General features: G+C 40.5%; 1 protein-coding gene across 1 annotated transcript in view; it reads right to left on the bottom strand.

The window, feature by feature from the left end:
• The window catches only part of RUNX1T1 (RUNX1 partner transcriptional co-repressor 1), a 145566-nt gene that overhangs the window by 54366 nt on the left and 71666 nt on the right, over positions 1-19534 (bottom strand). The window contains 3 exon segments of the mRNA XM_083623337.1: positions 2669-2758; positions 3921-4162; positions 6714-6851. Coding sequence (XP_083479463.1) covers positions 2669-2758; positions 3921-4162; positions 6714-6851 — 470 coding nt within the window.

Below are 19534 nucleotides of genomic sequence, written 5' to 3' on the forward strand. Positions count from 1 at the left end.
AGCAATCAAAGGGTCGTTTAAGGAGCTTTCACCATGCTATCTTAACCCTACACATTTTCTTTCACTCCAAACCTTAATTTAAGAATGCTTTCATCAGGTGCCATGTTTTTCAACCAATAGGTGGTGTGGGGAACAAAGACATTCAAACAAGAGCTAATTTCATCAGAACTCTTACTTGACGCTTTAGCTATAAAGAATTAAGAATATCAAAAGTAGGTAAGTGTGCGATCATGTAAAGGTCCACTGAAATGTAAATCCCACTGAGCAAATGGGCTTTATACCCAAGAAACTGGATATAGGATTCCAGCCAAAGTAAGAAAGAATGAATTTCACCAAGTGCTATTCCAGGCCAACTGTTTAAGCAATCTAGAGGTTCAGCTAATTGTACCAGGTATTCTTTAATGGGGATTGTGTCTGACAAAAAAGCAGGTCAAAATTCTCACTATTTTTCACTGGTATTCCACCATGTGTACTCCATGGAGGATAAAAATTGCATCTACATTGAGCCTTAACTAATTAAATTGAGCTAAACTAAGCTAAATTACTGCTCTACAGGGAGGGGCAACTCAGTCTATCTACAATCTGCCACTTTTACAACTGTTCACTCATCAATCTATCTCATTTCTCCATTAATCTGAGTTTATTATTATTATTATTTTAAACACGTGAAAATTCATACTTAAAACCTATTTTTAAACAATTTATCTCTCAAAATATGAATTTTGAAATAAGCATTTAAAAATGAATTTTGATATATTTTTGAGCCACGAACTGCACTGGAAGATTTGAGAAGCATGAAAGCCGATGGGTAACATTGTGAATTACAGAGCACATAAGTTTGCAACAGAATTTATCAAAATCGAATTCCTCAAACGAATTCCTATCTACAGATTCTAATGACTGACAACCTGGCCTCACCTGTTCAAGTGATACTAGAATGATGAATGAATTTGTTAAGTTTTGGTTAGTCCAACTTTAGTAGTGGAGAAGAACTGCATTATTTGCTTTCTGGTTTCCACTAGTTCTCTAATGGATATAGATGACAATCTAACGGTCTCTACCAGTGAAGGGAGCTCAGGTTTAAATCCACTGTAATTTACAAATCCATATCCATTTGTATTGACCACTTTTATTGGATGAAAGAAGTGTTCTTCCATTTAGGTATATATTGGAGGGAAGGGAGGGTAGTTGACAGGCTCAGAGATAAATTAGACCACCTACTGATATCAAACACCAGAGTCAACAGTAATGACAATCATTTTGGAGTACACCCCTATCCTTGACTTATGGCCAAAGCAGGGGTAGCCAATGTGGCAGCTTCTGGATGTTGTGGATTAGAACTCCTGCCATCCCTAAGCATTAGCCATGCTAGGGTGGGGCTGATGGCAGCAGGAGTCCCAAAAAATCCAGAGGGCACAATGCTGGCTCCCCTGGCTAAAAAGATGAAGATAGTATTGCTACAAAGTTCAATTGTACTGAGCCTAAAGATATATCAACATTGTGGATTTACACCACTGTCCCACCACGTTGTGCTACTGTAACTACAAACTTGGTGTGAAACTGTTAATGTACAGTGGCGAAAATGGACAGATTTGGGGAGGGGTCAAATCTGCAACAACACTAAACTGACTGGGCTAATAACAAAAGAAGAATGACATGCTACTCATCCCCTCAGAACCCTGATGAGCACTCGGATTCAAGTTTCCAGATACAAATACCCAATGGGAACCTCAACTTCCCTGCTAAAACTGGGGGTACAAATAAAAGACAAATACAGCATGGAGGAGACCAGGATCAGATGTGGGGTTTATTGTGTTAGTTTTACTGCTGCTAATGCTAGCACTTCTGTCCCGATTTCTCCTGATTTCTAACATTTCTTATACGCTGCAGTATATGCTGCATTATGGAACTTTGGCTCTTTGATGGCTATACCGCCATGCCATGCTGAATTTCAGACAGCAAGAAAGAACTGTATGCTGGGGTACCACCCCAAATTTCGCCACCCCAAATTTGGTCACGTGAAATTACAGGGCAAAACTACTGTGATTGTCTGAGTCAACAGTGTTGCAAATGGATCCCCGCCCCGGAAATAATTAACCTTGAGATTAGCACTGAACTTTCCCTAGAGTCCACCGGACTTCCAGAAGTGGCTTTTCCACCATGTGAAGATCACATAAAATGCAGAAATCAACAGGTAAGGAAACATCAGGAAGGCAGAATAAAGTGCCATCGGAATGCAGTCTATGTCTCAAAGCATAAACCTACCCCCACCAAATTGGCCCAACTTGTCTCCCATGCATCCTATATTTGCTAAAGACTTCTCCACCCTTCAATACAGGAAACATTTGTTGCACAGAAAAGGGATTCTGCTGCCCCTGAACTCCCAAATCTTCCACCATGTACCAAGGGTAGTCAGTGTTGGATTATAAATGAATAGTACAAAGTACTGTGTATAAATTAGGGAGCTGTTAGATTCCATGACTAGTTAGGAGTGGAAGAAAATAAAATAGTTACTCTGACAGAGTCTCACCCGCTTACACTAGGAAAGGGAGCCCTTAAATGGTAGATTCATTTTCCTCGCTCTTAAAAAGCAAAACTGTAACGTACATCTGTGACCTAGCAACAATATGTTTTAAAACAGTTTCCAGACCAATGGTCTGTGCAATACCTTCAAAAATGGGATGACAAAAGGTCGCAGTGGGAAGTTAGTAGCTTCTTGTAGTTTGGAATGAAATTCTTCAATTGTCAAAGTAGAATTCTGTTGAATGGGGAAAGAAAAGAAAAAAGATCTGACTCAATAAGATGAATAACAGAAATGTTTGGCAACAGAGATTAGGCCTAAAGTACTTTCCACACAGTAACTTTCTTAATTGCTGTATGTTACTGCTGAATAACATTCATATTGTATAAACAACATTCAATTACACAATATAGGAAGCATCAACACTGTATCTGTTATAGTGAACAGCTGCTTTGCCACCATATCTTTTCCACTGCCATTGTACACTACACTATCTGTCCAAGTTTTAAGATTATACCAGGGTCCAGGATATTTGAGTAGTTTACTCTGAGGACAATGTCTAACTGGCAATCAGTTTTGTGCCTCACACATAAGGAACAGAATAGGAAAAAGACATCTGGAAAAAGGAATAAGTGACCAAAGGTTCTGCATGCTCACAAAGGAAGCTGCCTTACATCAAGCCAAACACTGACTGGCAACAGTACCAAAGATCCATCTAGTCCCAGGATAGGAAACCTGCAGATCTCCAGATATTGTTGCTAAGGGGAGAAAACACCCAAAAGCAGTCCAAGAAGGACTGAGCACGCTTAGTGGGCACCAGGTGTATGTGTGGGGGAAATGGAAAAAGTGAGAGTAGAGAGGGAGGGAATGGAGTATGCTGGAAAGGGGCTGAGTGGCTCTCTGAACAGGAGCATTCTGCACTGTAACATTTTTGTTTCACGTTCTACTTTTGTAATTAATAACCTGTTGATGGTTCTATCCTTTCACAACAATTGCTAATTCTCCTCTAGAGCCATCCAAGCTAGCGATCACCATCACATTTTGTGCCAGTAAATACTAAATCGGAACAAACAGCAAGTTCTGGGGGGGTGCCAAGAGCATTAAAGAGCGGGTTTTCATGGAGAAAGCAATGGAGCCGAAAGAAAAGTGCCCAGACATGGATCAGAGAAGCACAGGCCCATACCTAGAAAGCACTGATGAAAACTAGTGTGGATGAGACCATAGCTGAGACTGTAAACACTTCCCAGCAGCCTTGGAAGGAGGCTGGGATGGGAAGTGAAATGAGTAAATGTATCTAGACACAAAATCCTTTTCCAACTATATAGATAAATAGGAGAACTTCCAAGTACAGGTCTGGAAAGACAAATAAAAATTAAAGCTGCTGTCATTATTAGCTTACCACAAGTCCTAGCACGAGGGTACGCACTCTCTCCCCAATCTCTGGTGAAATGTCATTGCCAAACTGCTGTAAGGTTGTGAGAAATCTCTTCAGTTTGCTAAGCTGTCTAGCTCCGCAAGCTGGTGGCAACTGCTGATTAGCCAAGGACGATGAGGAGGAAGATGATGGGCCGTTACTAAAGCCATTAGGTGGAGAAGGAGCCCCGTTTAGTGCTGTTGGTGAATGGCTTGTGCCATTGGTTACTAAAAAGGGAGGGGAAAGAAAAGAAAAGAAATATTTTTATTTACTTTTCTGTAACAGAATATATCTGAAGGCAGGCTTCAATACAAACGTCTGATGATGTGACAGTAGCTTCTTGCATACTGAACATTTCATAGGTCAATGCCATAAACATTTTAGGTCCAGAGGAGGTATTAAGTACAGAAGAAGAGCCTGATGCATCAGACCAATGGCTTCTCTAGTCCAGCACCCTGTTCTCAGAGTGGCCAACAAGATGCCTGTGATCCCACCTGAGAGCAGGACCTGAGTGCAATCGCAGTCTCTCCCACTGTGATTCCCAGCAACAGGTGTCCAAAAGCATACTGTGCCTGAACATGGAGGAACAGAGTTCAGAGCCTTATTCTCCATATCCTCTTCTAAAGCCATCCAAGTATTGTTTCTTTATTGACCTACGGTCCTTACCTCCCATCTGCCTAACTTGTCCCCCTGCTTTTTTAAAAAACAACAACAACCCAGCATAAATTTATTTATTAATTAAACTTGTATACTACTTCACCTGAAGATCACAGGGCGGTTCCCAACACCTACTTTTTCCCTGCATATTTTAACACAGAATTTTTCATTGTGGTTCCGGAATGAACATTTAAATCTTCAGATTAGTAGAACTTTAGAGTAAGTGTTGGGCTGAGCTGAATTTTTTCTTGTTTTTGATGTTGTTGTATTTTGGTACCAATAATTACTGTTTGTATGTCTTCTTGTGGGTTTGAAAAGGACAGGAGAAGAACTCTGCACACCCCCACACCCAAAATAAAGTCCGTCTTAAATATTGGACCCATTCCCTTTTTACATTCTGTCTCAAGTTTTCATGAGAAAAGCTGAAAAGGCAACATTGCCTTTCTTGAGATTTTGAATGGCATTGGCTTTCTGGATCACAAGCTCCTTAAGGGAACAGCTACCTTATTCTATATATCCCTGAGCCAAAAAAAATCCCAGTTGAGCTAGTGATGATAATGGCTCTAGGAACGAACAACTGGCTCTGGTGCAGGCTACCTTACCTGCTCTTCTGGCAACAAAACTTTACAGTGTTTAAATGATTACCCCTTTGTATAGGATAAAGTGGGCAGGTATTGTCTGATAGCAGAAGTGCAATATGTTATCTGTATAAGCACACTGGTGCTACTTTTAACTAAATATTCCAAGAACAGAGATAAAACAGATAGCTGTAAACAGTGCAACCACCATGTGCCACAGACTAGCACAGAGGTGGTTAACTTATAGCACTCCAGATGTTCCTGGACTGTAACTCTCAGCATCCCTGGCCATTGGCTAAGCTGGCTGGGGATGACAGGTGTTGAAGTCCAACACTTGGGGAGGGCAAAGGTTAGTCACCCCTGGACTGGCACAATAGGAGAAAAAGTGCTATGTGATAAGCACTGTCATCATATGGCTATAGGACAGAAGTTCCCAACACTGCGCCCTTCAGATGTTTTAAACCAGAATTCCCACCAACCCTGACTTCACAGGGTGGTAGTCAAAAAATATGGGGAGAACATGAGATTAGGATGGCTGAGGCATGAGCTACCTCTATTAGGAATTCAGCCATCTCTTGGCTTCCCTAGATGGCAGTAGGAATAGGTTCCCATGATAATAAAATAAGACAACCCACTTCTAAACTTAGAAGTGAAAAGGTTGGTTAGCGAGAGATGGGATGGGTGAATTTGTCAATTTCACGTTCTCTCTGCTTTTAATTTTTTCCATCTTAAATTCAGTTCTCTACATCAGCTTGTGATGTTTTTGAAGTGCTCACGAAAATTAATCAGCATTTTAGTGGAAACGTCTACTAGTATACAAATTTTGTATGCATTTTTGCCTACATGCACATTTTTGTGAAGCAGATTTTCCCTAATATAACACATCTCTCTGTGTCTGTTTCATTAAAAATATGCATTTTAATGCATACTTTACCTTGTGTGCATTATTTGTTTGCAGAACTGCACTGGGAAATTTGGAGAAGTGAAGATTGCAAGGGATGGCTGTATTTTGGTTCACACGCCGTTTCAGAATGTTCAAATTAGTTATGTGAACTGAACCCATCCTGTCGCAATTTCAGAAGACTCCCAAAATAACATGCACAGGTTGATTTCCTCAGCAGGGGGGATGGGAGAGTGTGCAATTATATAAGCCAAGAAGACAAGAGGTGAGGACCACCCCAGCGTACCTTTGATTAGTATAGGTTTAAAAGGATGAGCAACCTTGTCTTCTCATTCATAAGAAACACATATCATGCAACTATCAAAAAATAATAATAAAATATTCCTGAACAAAGTTCTCTGTAATTCTCACCAACAGAAAAAAAGGCTTGAACTTTAACTACAGGGGGCAAGAAAGCAACACTTGCTATTTCAAAGTATTCATAAATCTATGAATGTGACTCAGCCTCATATATCTCTATATGTATAATATATTACTGCTCATATACATGTGTTAATTATACGTGTGTATGACAGATTTCTTCATCATTGCATGCAGCAATAATCCTGACATAAATAATATAGGAAATAAAAGTATAATTACACGTTGTGGGTGTGAAAGAGCTGGTTCTTGGGGCTCCTTGGGTAGTGGGAGGAGGTGGCATTGTTGGGGGCGTCAGCCTGGATTGCGTCTTCACATCCACAGGTGAGTCTGGCATTGTGGAATGCTTCTCAATGCGATCTAAAACACACATAACATTTTGCTTAATTTTCCTCCCCTCCTCCAGGTAGCAAATCATTTGAACCAAGTCTTCAGCACAAAACCAGGAAAGCAAATAACACATTTTTCAGTGTCTCAAACTATGCTAAAACTGCTTCAAGACTGAGTAACGTTTTTAGTCAAGGTAAGTTTTTGACACCACTTAAGCCCTAGAACGCAGAAAGGAGAGCCTCATTTATAACAGGGTTATAATATAGAATCTTCTGCTCTCCTTTCTGGCAGAGTTCGGGCATGATTTTGCATGAAGTGCTGGTGCTGGAATAAGGAAACGTCATTTGAATGCTGTTATAACATTAAGAAGTATGGGAAAGATGGAGAAATGCATGATCAAATTTATATATGTGTGTGTGTGTGTTTATGTATTATATAAAATTTATACATCACTTAATTGTATTAAAAAAACAACCTCAAAGTGTTTTACAAAGAAGATAAAACAATAAAACTATCACTAAGAAAAAACTAACAACAATAATTTAAGACAGGAAGTTGAAATAACAATAGACTAAAACCCGATTAAGAGTCGCATCGATTTTCTAAACATCTGGGTAGGCTTAGCTAAACAAAAATGTTTTTAGTTATTCAATATGTTTGTAACTCTTCCTTCTTCAGACCTGAACTATCAACCAAAAGAGCAAATAAAAACTACAGCATTTAAAACCACAAGTCCTTAAAAACTGCAAAGCAAGTTTTATTCAGCAATAAAACTACCAGCCTATGAATACTTGGGCAAACAGACAAGTTTTTACTTGGTGTCCAAACAAGAGTTTGCACCAAGCATAACTCTAAGGGGAGGTTGTTGCACAAGTAAGGTCCCCCCAGAGAGAAGGCCCTTTCCTGCATCACTGTATATTGTACATTTCTCAGCAGTGAAATAACAAAATAGACTTTGGATTGTATTCATTGGTGGGCTCTGTCCTAGCAGAACGCACTTCTAATCATGCAGAGTGGATCACCTGATGTTTGCTGTTCCCACATACTCACTAGGGCAGGCTTCCTCAAACTCAGCCCTCCAGATGTTTTTGGCCTACAACTCCCATGATCCCTCGCTAGCAGGACCAGTGCTCAGGGATGATGGGAATTGTAGTCTCAAAACATCTGGAGGGCCGAGTTTGAGGAAGCCTGCACCAGGGCTTTCCACTAGTGCAAAGACAACATTACATGCAACTCACAGTTTCATCCTGTGCCTTTGCCCAGACACATGTTGTCCCAACAAACCAGTGGCAGACTTCCAAGTTAATGGGTTTAGGACTGGGATGTAAACCTGCTGACTGCTTGGTTAAATATTCCTGGCTCTGTTTCCCCATTAGCTGTCCGCAAAAAACTCCACAAATTATATAAAGGATACTTTGGGGGATATATCTATGTTAATTGTTCTGAAAATACAGTTCTTTCCTAACATCAAATAGCACTAGAAGCATCTGTCCCAATTTGTGATTATTGTAAGTCAAATTGGACAATCTTATTTGTATTCCTATATGTAATGAGGCACTCAGCAGCATAACATTTGCACAGGTTGTTTGCCTGTAAAATCCAGTGCACATAACCTGAAATAATGCAGTTGATATTCTGAATATTATCTGAGAACCGTATACCTAATATGGACCTAAGCATGTTGGATTTGCTGGGTGTTTTGTGGTCTAAGGGGTGAGAAGGATGCAATTTTATTCCTTCAGCACGTTTGAGGAACAATTTGGGAAAAGATTTTCAACTCTGGGCCTGTGTTAAATTTTCACATCATCCTGTGCCATTTGAAGTCTTGGTAGAAAAGAAGGGCCAAGTGTCACAAAACACATGTCAAACAAAGTTATCTACATGAACAGAACAGAAAATTAAATTATCATATTGCGCTCAAACTTTAACAGGCTATTTATTCATACAAGCGGTTTGGTGAACTTTTTTAAACAGACTAGTAAGGCAAATATATTTGAGCTTTTATGAAAACAAACTTTTATTGATACAAAAACTTTATACCATGCCTCCTCTACAGTCATTTTTCTTTATGGTTTCACATTTATCTCATTTACATTCCAATAAACATTTGTATCTACCATTCCTCAGCTGTGCTATCCAATAAATGAATCAGATACCGAAAGTTTAAGTAAATATAGGCAGTTCAGTTTGATCAACAATAATACTTGTTTCATGTTTGAATGGAGGGAGGGAGGAAAAGAGAGAAATAAGCCCTTGGGATTTCTGAAACACAAATGGGTGAGAAACACAATGCACAGTTCTGGGCCTGTCCTCTTGTGCAAGCCTCACTGAAATTATTGGGGCTTGTGTGATAACATCATCCTGGTAGAATTTGTAAATTCTAAGAAGCTGAATGAACTGCAGTAAACTGCCCCATTACCACTGTAATTTCAATTCAAAATGTTCTGCAAAGACAATCATGCTAATTGTTCAGAGTTCTTAAGGCAGAGATTCTTGTAACTGGGAGGGCAGAAGATGGGAACTGTAATTTCATTATCATACCCTCACAGCAGTGCTTATGAATCTAGATATAGGAAATTCAGCACTTGCAGCCTGTGGGACAAAGAGTTACGGCATCTACAAACATGGGTGAAGATGAGTGTTGTAAACTGAACAAACAAAAACGAACCGCTTGGCTTATGCTGCGGTCGCATATTTAACAAGCAAGGACAACAAATTCAAAGGAGCAGGGGAAAGAGCGTGAAAATGTTAATTGTTTCTCGCACTCACCTCCACCAACCTCAGCAACAGGGAAATAAACAGCATTCAGCTTATGTTGCAACAGAGGAAGAGAGGCATGGAGAGATATACAGGCTCTCCTAAATAAAGGCAAATATTTCTGCCATGCCAAGAAAGGAGAGAGTAAGAGAGACTTGCCAGAGCTGGCCAGGAGATAACATTGGCAACTGCTGGCCCATCTGGTTTTCATTCTGCTAACACTCACGCTGAAGTGTTGGGGAATGTATTCCAGGTATATAGATCTGAAAACATGTGTAAGCCTGGATGTGAGCAGAGAGGGAGCAGTATATGGAGGAGAGAAAGAGAGTCATACTCCGCTTAAGGTCTGTTGCTCAGGGAAAGGAAGGGAAAGGAAGAACAGTGTATCCCCCCAGCTCTTAATAACTTAAACAGCAACTCCCTTCCTTCACACATACACTTGATCACATTTTACTTCCCATTTTAGAGTTAGCTGATAAATGGGTTGACACCAGGACAAGGAACAGGGTCAAGAGAAAGAGAAAGGGACCTTGGGAAGCCTTCAAGGTCAAGATCATAAATAGTTCACATTCTGTTACATTAATAGATGCTGTGATCTATACTAATTTTGCATATTATTTATCCCATTTTTCATTGTGTTAATAACTTGGTTCTTGTAAACTCATTATCCTTTAAAAGTTATTTTTAATTACCGATTATGTATTAATTAAGAGTATTTTCAATAATGTCTACATATCTCCTTAGAATTAGGTTTTTGTTGGAAGTGGGAGTCACCAGAACTCATAGTGGCTTGAAACAAATCCTTCAGAGAGTGGTTAAAAACCCATAAAGGTACCAACAATAGTTTTTGTGTCACTGATTTCTTTCGAATCTTTGAAACTTGCTGAACTGAGTTAATGACCAGCACTGACGCCAACAAAGAAAACCTTCACTTTTGGTTCTGCAAATTGGATTTTAACACAATTTTCAAACACTGCATTGTTCGCCATTACTACGTGCACTACACTAGGACAGAAAACCAGATCTGCAGTATCTCAACAATAGAAACCTCAAGTATAATGCCAATGACAACTACAGAAACACTGGGAAATGTTATGTCATTCAAAAAGTCTCCCTGAGCCACGATTTCATTTTGTAACAAGCCTTGGGTGAGAGGAATATCACCTGGCAAGAACCAAATTTCAGGATACAAGTGTGAAAATTACAGTGGTACCTTGGGTTAAGAACTTAATTCGTTCTGGAGGTCCGTTCTTAACCTGAAACTGTTCTTAACCTGAAGCACCACTTTAGTGGGGCCTCCCGCTGCCGCCGCGCGATTTCTGTTCTCACCCTGAAACAAAGTTCTTAACCCGAGGTACTATTTCTGGGTTAGTGGAGTCAGTCCGTAACCTGAAGCTTCTGTAACCCGAGGTACCACTGTATAATTAGAGTTCTGAATGGACTGAAAACAAAGTAGAAGATTAAAAAAGGCTAGAGAAGCTACAGATGTGTAAGGCATATGTAGTTTTTTTCTTTATGTCCACAAACATGGTTCCATGATCGAGGATCTATGAATTGGCTGTGTCCTTCTGTCTCACAGACATTGCCATCCTGGGCTCCAGCCACAAGAACCTGGAACAATATCTGAGGCATGGCCTCAGGGTGGATAAGTAAACTGGACATGGGGACTTAAATTATGTCAGTAAGCATGCTGTGCTAGGCTACTGCAGTGGTCTGACCTGGATTAAAGCAGAGTCCAAAATGTCAACCAATACCACTGGGTCCAAGGTCTACTCCCTGCAATCATCTCTTCTTCTTCTTTGGCGATCACTCATTGCCGAGTAAGATTGTCTTCCATTAAAACAGTCTTAATAGTGAGTCTATAAGTGACTGTGGAGGCCAATTCTGGATCCACACGTCCTTCCACAGTGGAGACACAGGTTTCAGGTAATAGGCTCCAGCAAATCTGAAGCACGTGGCACAAACCCTTAGCCCTCCCAACCCAGAGTTCAACCACAGTGTATCGCCTTTTTGCTCAAGTTCTTTTTGGCTTTATGACCTTTAGAGTAATGTGTGCTGCATTTGAAGACTGAGAAAAGCCTGAACCTCTTCAAACAGGGTTTAAACCCAACAGCTTCTCAAAATTCAAGGAGGAAAAAGAGCTGCCTGGAACTCATTCTCCTCCGTTCTCCACAATCAATTCATGATGAGGGTAGATGGTGAAATAACAGGCCCAACTCAGCCTATGCACATGTAACCTTCTGGTAACAGGAGAGTCTTAAGATAAATTCGTAAAATATGTTTCGAGCCTGCAAACATCTCCTCCATTTGTTTTGCATTATATTTTAAAAATGAAATATACATTCTTGATTCTCTTTTAGCGGCAAAGAGCTAGAAGCTGTGATCTAATCACAGAAGCATTTTGCCCCACTCTAAATTAAAGAATGCTGTAAAACCAACTTTAAATTATGACGTTTCTTCTGTGGATTGTTTTGGTTTCTGACACTGAGCTGTTCTTTGTCATACATTCGGTTCTTATTATGGGAATTATTTTTAACTCTGTAGTTAACTTTTAGGTGAACTGTGATATGTACAGCAAGTGTTTCCAACCTTATAAAAAATAAATATGGAGACAGAGAACGACCACTAAGAAAAACATGTCCATGACAGAGGAAAGCGGTGTGGAGAAAGGCTTTTATAGTCAGAAGCATTTAGTTCACTTCCTGTATCTTAATGGTTTAATCCATTTTTAAAACAAGATGGCCTTTCATATATGGTAAAATTTCAGCTTACATGGAAAGCATCCAATTTGAGTGCATCAAAAAAGGCTGTTGCAGGGAACAAAATATGGAATATGTAAATATGCAAGTGATGCCTTTTCAATGGCCAATTCAATGTCAAGCAGTTCTGCAAGTGGTGTGTTTTCAATTTCCTTTTTAAAATAAAAAACGTAGGATATAATAAGCAGTGGCATTTACTTTACTGTTAGCTAGCATAAAGAGTTCCAGATGTATGTCCAGGCATAAAAGATTCTTTAAAAATATTCTTCATTGTTTATGAGTAGTGTTCTTCTGGTAACCCAGGGAAAAATCAGTAGAGTACTTCTAAAGCTTGCTGAATGTATTCATTTTGGTTTTCCTGCCATCTTGTTTCCTTTGGAATGTAGTCCAAAGGAACTAACAACATTTTCAATATGCCTATGTGTTACCATATTATTTGGTTTGTTATTAACTAGTTGTGATAGGGTAAATATACCAGTAAGACAGTTAGATAGGGTTATACTAGTTGGGAGATCATATAGCATGATTATATATGGAGCAATGGGGCGAGAGAATTAAAACACACACACACAAGCATTAGGAGATTAAGCATCTTGTAAAATTGTCGTAAGATTTAATTATCAGTATATGATAACTGAATTATTTATTAAAATAATTAATGAACTTCATCCACAGATCATGGTGTACTTCATAAAAAGTGACAAGATCAGGTGGTATAGGCAAAACCACACAGAACAGCTCTAAAATTAACTTTGACGATTTCCAGGATAGGGGATTACTTCTGTACAATCTATGGATATAATTTTCTGGGGAAATGATTAGCATTTAAAATATAAATTAATGGCTACACTACCCAAAATTACGACAACACATCTTCAATTTGGTAAGGTTGTCAACAAAATATTCCCTTTTCTTCAGGCCTTTGGCTTTTAATTATCTTTGTAAATTGATTTGAGGGATTATTATTATTATTTACTATCAAGTGGTATATACATTTTATGAAATACATTTATGAAATAGAATCTGTCATTTCATACACAAAAAAATGTAAGAATCCTTGTGAGAGGGTGGGTTGGACCCCAAAATATTAACAAATGTGAAGTATCCAACAGTAAGTCACATTGACAGGATTGGATGGGATTAACGGGAATGATTTTCCTTGAATGACAGATGCCCTACTCTATACCTCAAACTTCTTTGAAAGTCTCCTCAGTTTCAAAAGTAGTATGGCTAGGCATGGCTGCTGTTTGAGAAACCTCAGGAACAAAGCTCTCCTGGCTATGGGGAATTCATTGCATGGATGCTAAGATCTCACCCATGTACAGTGGTACCTTGGGTTAAGTACTTAAATTGTTCCAGAGGTCCGTTCTTAACCTGAAACTGTTCTTAACCTGAAGCACCACTTTAGCTAATGTGGCCTCCTGCTGCCGCTGCGCCACCGGAGCCCGATTTCTGTTCTTATCCTGAAGCAAAGTTCTTAACCTGAAGCACTATTTCTGGGTTAGCGGAGTGTGTAACCTGAAGTGTATGTGTCAGGGAACTGTCATCGGAAGAACCAGAGGTGCAAGGGCTCCCAGAGGTTGGGAGAGACTTATCAGCGGAGGAGGGAACCAGCAGGGGGAGAGAAAGAGCTCCAAGGGAAAGTGAGTCGGCAGGATGGCTCAGAGACAATTCCAGCGAGAACAGTGGGGAGGTTTCAGGACCTCCTATAGGGACACCCACTCCTCGCCGGAAACTGTCACGCAGAGAGTCCAGAAGGCGTGTTTCCGTTAAGGAGCTTTTATGCTGGAAGAAATTCCGTAAACGCCCACTGTCGGATTCTGCCAGCGACTGATGGAGCCATGCTGATGGAGCTCCGTTACAGACAGGGGTTTGTGGACTTAGCCAAACCCTGAGGGACTAGAAACTTTACGCACAAGCAGCTCATCATCCCATCACAGTATGTAACCTGAAGCGTATGTAACCCGAGGTACCACTGTATCAGTATCACCTTAGTAGCTGAAACAATCAGGACTTCCCCTCTCAAATATGTGCAGCTTTTATTGTGTAAGTGAGCAAAAAGATGAAGAAAACAAAAGACAGTAAGTCTGCCCAATATAACAGTTGACATGATCTTCAATGCAAAATGCACTAAACTTTCTGCAACATGACCCAACCCTGCCGCCGGGACATCTCACCAGCTTTGTAGCATTGCTATCTCATTCTTTTTCAATGCAAAAAGAATTGGGCACTTAATCATCTGCCCCACATAATCAGCTATTGTTCAGAATAAATAAAAATCCATCCAGTTTGCTTACTTTCTTTCAGTTTCTGCTTATAACAGTTTTCAAGACTTAACCAGGCCTCATTGTTAAGCATATCTTTCAGAGGCCGAAAATGCAGCCTAAATTAATGAAAAAGGATTTTTGTTACAACAGTCATCAATACCAATCAAAACTGTAACGGGGTTATGCATACCATTACAAGGCAATCTGCCCCAAAAACTGGCTCGAGAATTTTAACTTGATGGAAAGGGAAGGGGGAAAATATGTATGGAGAATGAGAACATATTTGTGTTTTCAAAATGAAATGACAGCCTGACCTATGAGTAATGTTTTTCAGATGAATTTTGTGTGTGCGTGTTCCTCTATGTAAAAATCCCAGCATTTCAGGATACAATTTGAAATATGAAGATATTTTGCAATTTAACCATGTGCCGCTGGGGAAAATTACAGACCATTACAGTGATGAACAATGACTTCTTTAAAATTCCTTGCCTGACATCCCTCAGCTCATCTGCATAGAAAAAGCAAAGAACCCCACATAGATTGTACACAACCAGACCTTCTAATAAGAATGGAAAGCTGCTATGAACCTCAATTATGGGCACAGACTACCACTGCTCTATCTCTGGGCATCTCCATATATACTTCTGGAAGTTAAAACAAGTTGATTTTTGGAGCAGATGTGCAGTAAGAACTGTAGTGATGAATGACCCTAGGCTTTTTCTCTCTCAGTGCCATAGGGTCACCAGTTTGAGATCCATCACCAGCTCCAATTAGAGAAGCCTGCAGCACATTTTGACCCCTATGGGCCTAGGGTAAGGGGTAGATAGTATCATATTTACTCGAGTTTAATGCGCCATCGCATCTAATGCGCACCTCAATTTTCAGAACTTTGAAACCAAAAAAGGTATTTGCTGGCAAATGTAAATGTGCCATCGAATGTAATGCGCACCTTAATTTTTGCAATGTGGTCTCAACCACTGAGCCTTGGGCTTGCCGATCAAAAGGTCAGCAGTTCAAATCCCTGCGAAAGGGTGAGCTCCTGCTGCTCGGTCCCAGCTCCTGCCAACCTAGCAGTTTGAAAGCATGCCAAAATGTGCAAGTCGATTAATAGGTACTGCTCCGGCAGGACGGTAGACAGCGTTTCCATGCGCTGCTCTGGTGTCGGTGTTCTGTTGCACCAGAAGCAGCTTAGTCGTGTTGTCCACATGACCTGGAAAAACTGTCTGCGGAGCGGACAAATGCCGGCTCCCTCGGCCTATAAAGCGAGATGAGCACCACAAGCCCAGAGCCGTTCACGACTGGACTTAACTGTCCTTTACCTTTACCTTTACCTTTAATTTGGCAAAAAATGGTGAGCATTAGATTTGAGTCAATACAGTAATTTACAAACAATATCAGAACAACAAAACAGCAGCATGGAACAGTAGACCCCCCCCCCCAATGGCTCTATTTTCCAGCTGAGGAAATTTATACAAGCTGCCCTAGTTTCCAATTTGATCCTGGAATGTCCCACTTTTCCTTAGGACGTCCTTTTTTTTTCATCAGAGAAAGGTTAGAGGGTGTGGAGTTATCTGACCCACAAGCCATCTGAAGTTTTTTTTTAAAATGGTTAATGTTTTATTATGTTTTTATATATGTTGGAAGCTGCCCAGTCAGATAGTTTTAAATAATAAAATTATTACTATTATTATGGGATAGGATGTTGTCAGAGGCTGGGCAGAGGAGGAGTGTTGGAAACCGCCTCCCCATCCTGACCCTTCCAGGAAGGAGGAAGAGGAAGAAGACAGTATAGATTTGCAACAGGGGTTTGCAGGAGGTCACAGCTCAGAGGCAGATGAGGGGGAAAGTTGGGAAATAATAGGAGAGGAGGAGCAGGCAGAGCAGGAGCAGCAGCTGGCTGACATGTTATCACTAGAAAGCATTCCAGACCCACCACCTCCCAGAACCCGGCGAGCCTTAAAAGTAGGAGAGCAAAGAGCTCAAAGACAGAGGGCACTTAGTGGCACCCATAGAGGAGGAGGTGATGATGATGAGGAATGAGGAAGTGGGAGAGAAGAGGGGTGGAGATTCACTGGGGACAATGCCATTATCCAAGAGGCTGGGTTCCATAGCCTCTCTCTGTAAACTTTGAAATAAAAAAGGGCTGTAAGAAACTTTCCCTTGTCTTTGTACTTTCCTGGGCAGCCAGCTGGGGGCTGCTGACAGCATCTCGACAGACGTCCCTATATTTATCAGAGAAATGTTGGAATAAAAAGGTAAAGGGACCCCTGACCATTAGGTCCAGTCGTGGCCGACTCTGGGGTTGCAGCGCTCATCTCGCTTTATTGGCCGAGGGAGCCGGCGTACAGCTTCCGGGTCATGTGGCCAGCATTACTAAGCCGCTTCTGGTGAACCAGAGCAGCGCACGGAAACACTATTTGCCTTCCCGCACGAGCGGTACCTATTTATCTACTTGTACTTTGAGGTGCTTTCGAACTGCTAGGTTGGCAGAAGCAGGGACCGAGCAACGGGAGCTCATCCCGTCGTGGGGATTTGAACCGCCGACCTTCTGATCGGCAAGTCCTAGGCTCTGTGGTTTAACCCACAGCGCTATGTCTCTATTTTGTCTGTATTTTCCAGGGACGTTCCTGATTTAGAGACGCAGTCCTAGTTTCTGATTTGATCCTGGAATGTCCCACTTTTCCTTAGGATGTCCCTATTTTCATTGGAGAAATGTTAGAGGGTATGGAGTTATCTGACCCCAGAACCATCTGAAGGCAATCCTGTATAGGGAAGTTTTTTAATGTTTAATGATTTATTATGTTTTTATATATGTTGGAAGCTGTCCAGAGTGGCTGGGGCAACCCATTAAAGTGTGTGGGGTATAAATAGTAAAATTATCATTATGGAATGTGACATCCCTATTTTCACTAGAGAAATGTTGGAGGCTATGAAGTAGTCTTGACTAATTGAAAAACATACAGTGATGGTGCAAGACACACTTTGGTGGGGACATATTCCCACCAGCAGAGGCACCACAGAGAGGTAGCAGCACTACCAGGGGGCCCTCCCATGATGGGCACTAGATGTGGGAAGAAGCATAATTCAGATAATTAATAGCAAAGAGTTGGTTTGTTCCTGAAAAAATTCCTGATCAAAATTAAACTAAACAAATATGAGTTTAAAAAATAAACGAAGAAAAGAATCCATCAGTATGCCTAAATTACATCCCGTTTGGATTGCTGTAACATACATGGGACTGCCTTTGAAAAGTGCTCTGAACCCTCAATTGGCTCAAAGAGGTGTAGGCAGATTTTGTACAGGACTGGTCATGGGAGTACAATTCAAAGTGCTAGTTATTACCTGTTTCAAAAAGCCCTAAACAGCTTAGGTCCAAGCTATCTGAAAGACTGTATTCCCTTGTGTGTACCTACCTGGGTTTGGAGATCTTCAAGGGAGGCCTTTCTCTTGGGCCAACCACCCCCACAGGGACGTTTGGCAGGGATGTGGGAAAGGGCCTTCTTGGTGGTTGCTCCCAGACTTTGGAACTCACTCCCTAAAGAAACTAGAGTGGCTCCCTGATTTTTGTGTTTCCGCCGGCAAGTGAAGACTTTCTTATTCTGACAGGTGACTGCTCTTAATGAAAGCACTGGTGCTGTGCTCTTTTTATTATAGTTATTGGTATAGTTTTAATATATTTTATATATGTATATAGATATAATTCTATCAATGTTTAATAGTTCTTAATTATTGTTTTTCTATGTTTTTAGCAGTTCTTATTTTCATCTGGAAGGTGCCTTGTGCCCCATCAGGGAAAAAAGTTGGATATTATTATTTATTTCATTTCTATACCACCTTATATTTTTAAGAAAAATCTCAAAGCGGTTTACAGCATATTAAAACATCAATAAAACAATCCAGAACCAAACATTAATATTAATAATCATAATAATCAATATTTATCATTTAGGAGGCACATGGTTTGGTTCTAGACTACCACAATTATAGATACTCCAGGTAAATCCTTTATACCATCTTGTCTATATTTTATTTCCATGGAGGACAAATTATCTATTACATTAACCTGGCAGTAGAAATTAAATATCCATCGGCTCAGGAACCATCATTTATATTTTATATGGGATTACAAAGGTCCTTGGAGCTTATTAAGAATAATAGTTGGGGGAGAGGGGAGTTATGGATATATGAGAGAAAGATGGATTGACAAATGAGAAGAATATTGATAAGAAAACACAACTAAAACAGTATCATAAAAAGTGTTTACCTGCCACAAATAACGCAACCAGGGGTGGGGTTATACTGGGGGTCAGTTTTGTGGAAAGTGGAATTGGAAAATGCACAAAAAGATGGTAAAACTGTGGCTATGTACCATGCTAGTTGGATTTTCAGAAAGGGCCATAAACAATTCAAATCCCTGGTTTTTACATTGTAAAGGCCTTTGGCTACGCACAATAAATTGATTGCATTGCTCATTGCTCATCCCTAGCTTTAATATTGACCTTAAGAAGCAGGTTTTTGGTTCTGCAAATGCGTCTACTCTAAGCAAGATGAAGTCCAGAGCCAATCCATCATTATTATGCCACCAGTGTAGTTCAATGGAACTTACTCCTAGGTAATAGTTGCAGTCAAATTCCAGCATGCTAATTGTTGCAGTACCCTTCTATGGCACATCCAGGCACTGGGGTCTCAAATTTCAGCTGCGCCCTGTACAACGCCTTAATTCAGTGCCCCCTCACTCTCAATTCTAAATAATATTTGTGGTACCCCAAGGCTCTGTGTGCCCAGCACTACCAAACTGGTCACGCTCCCCTAATCCTCCTTGGTCCAGGCACATGTAAACATTGCTACCTACAAAGCTTGTCTTGGCCATGATGGCTTCAAAATTGACCACTACACCACTGTTTGTGTGTGCATTCCTTTGTGTGCACTA

The sequence above is a fragment of the Podarcis filfolensis genome, assembly GCF_964270895.1.
Source record: "Podarcis filfolensis genome assembly, chromosome: 7".
Taxonomy (NCBI): Eukaryota; Metazoa; Chordata; class Lepidosauria; order Squamata; family Lacertidae; genus Podarcis; species Podarcis filfolensis.